We start from the raw sequence: 2313 nt of genomic DNA on the forward strand, positions 1-2313 counted from the left end.
ACAAAAATATACGAATGATGGGTTTATGGGTGTTTGATGACGAATCAGTTCCAGAACTTGTTTTGGAGAATTTAGAGATATAAATTTATGTAAATAATGCTACACCTATTGCTGAAGAAGTAAATATTAGTTGTATTAGAGAACCTCAAACTAAGTTGTCGATTAGATTAAGTTATATCACTTAAAAAAAGTTGATTAATTTAGATATAATGTTTTATATTTCTATTATGCAGATGATGATTTCTTATAGATGAAAATAATTTGAATTTTGTTTCGATATTTTTAAAATGTTAAATGCTTGCAATTGCAATGAAGTTAAAAAAAAAAAAAAATTCGAACAATGATTTAGATGTAATTAGATGAATTTAAAATTTGTGAGATTATATTATAATTAATAAAATTTAAAATAGTAAACCTAACACTAATTTCAATATAGAGCTTAAAATTTTTAAATTTCATGCTGTCTCACAATTTATTATCCAGTAAAACGCCAGGTTCGACAGCTTTCGGCACGTGCGCGAGTTCCTTTTAACTTAAACCGGTGATCCTCGACTTACCAAATAAGCCAATTATATCACAACACGTGTCTAATCCAGCACCGCTTGATCGCCGATAGTTGATCAGCGCACCATGATTTGCCAACAGAGCAATCCGGAACTCTCAACTCCTTCCAATGAAATTACCCCCTCATTCTTCTATAAATTAAAAATGATGATTTTGAAAATCCATCCATCCCCTCTCATTTCTTGAAACGCTGAGGCAATGGCGCCCAAAGCAGAGAAGAAGGTAGCAGAGAAGAAGCCCGTGGCGGAAGAGAAAGCGCCGGCGGAGAAGAAGCCAGCCGAGAAGAAGCCGAAGGCGGAGAAACGACTTCCAACCAAGGAAGGCGGTGACAAGAAGAAGAAAAAGAAGGCTAAGAGGAGTTCCGAGACTTACAAGATCTACATCTTCAAGGTTCTGAAGCAGGTGCACCCTGACATTGGGATCTCAAGCAAGGCAATGAGTATTATGAACTCCTTCATTAATGATATCTTTGAGAAGCTCGCTCAGGAGAGTTCTCGTCTCGGCCGCTACAACAAGAAGTCGACCATCACGTCTCGCGAGATTCAGACTTCTGTACGCCTGGTTCTTCCTGGTGAGCTGGCCAAGCATGCGGTGTCCGAGGGTACCAAAGCTGTTACCAAGTTTACTAGCAGTTGAAGTTTTGCTGTGGTTGCTTGTTTAAGAGTGACTGATTATCTAATGTGTTTTGGAATGGATGGTGTATGATATGTGGGTTTGACTGAAAAACAGTTTTTAATGTGAAATTCCGTATCTTTATGGTTACTGAAATTTTATCTTTGATTTTGTGATGGATCAGATTTTTGGCTGAATCTTTTTCTTTAAATTTTAATTTTTGGCCCAGTTTATCGTTTTCCGCACGAAAGCTTCTTGTACTCAGCTTAGGGAGACTGTTTGGCATCCAGTGGACTTTACAAATCCTGTAAAGTTTATCTAAGTATACTGTGCCGTTAACAGTGTTTGAATAGTAATTGTTTTAGTACGATAATTAATACGCGACGTCTCTCTATGGCCTTGAAAATTCTTCAAATTAAAACTTCTTTATAACCTTCGAGCATCTTCTTGACGTAGTGGGGAAGTATGTCGTCTATTGTAGACAATAGATTTATTTATTTTTTTATTTATGTTAGAAAATTTGCATGCTTTGAATTAAAAAATCAGGACTTGTGGGAAAAGAACTGTAGAATATTTAAAAGTTTTTTATATTGAAAATTAAAGTGAAAATCTGACAGGTTTTATCTAGTTAAAATATCCTAAGGAGATAAAAGAACTGTTTTTATTTCTCATAGTTGAGAAAGAGAAAAGAGAGTTATTAGATATAAAGTGTTTGTGAACTTTTAAAAAACTTTTTATTTTTTAAAATTAATTTAAAGAGCTGATTTACAAAGTAATTTAAGGGCGAAATTGTCAGCATTTTGAATGCCTCATTGGATTTGCCGTTTTAAGTTAAAGGAAATAAAAACATGTGAATGTGGAGAGAGAGAGAGAAACAGAGAGACGGGGAACAGAAACTCCCCCAGAGAGAGAAGTAAAGAGGACGGGATATTAAACTAAAGTTCAATTCAAAGAAAAAAAATAAAAAGTTTATTTTGATATTTATTAGTTAAATTTTTATGCATTTTTAAATTTTATTAAATTAAAGTTTCTGTTTTTTTAATTTTAAACTGTATATTTTAAAAGCATTTTGGTTATATTTAAAATTAATGTTAACATTTCAAAATAAAACTCAAACATCATTTGTAAATTTAATAT

The 2313-nt window shown here is 33.2% G+C and overlaps 1 protein-coding gene across 1 annotated transcript; it reads left to right on the forward strand.

Moving 5' to 3' along the window:
* The first annotated feature begins 582 nt into the window (after positions 1-582).
* On the forward strand, positions 583-1307 carry LOC110106328 (histone H2B.4). The gene has a single exon (XM_020836195.2). It carries the CDS (start codon positions 763-765, stop codon positions 1198-1200), a length of 438 nt encoding a protein of 145 aa, XP_020691854.1. The 5' UTR covers positions 583-762; the 3' UTR covers positions 1201-1307.
* The last annotated feature ends 1006 nt before the right edge of the window (positions 1308-2313 follow it).

Source organism: Dendrobium catenatum, unplaced genomic scaffold (assembly GCF_001605985.2).
Source record: "Dendrobium catenatum unplaced genomic scaffold, ASM160598v2 fragScaff_scaffold_250, whole genome shotgun sequence".
NCBI classification, from domain to species: domain Eukaryota; kingdom Viridiplantae; phylum Streptophyta; class Magnoliopsida; order Asparagales; family Orchidaceae; genus Dendrobium; species Dendrobium catenatum.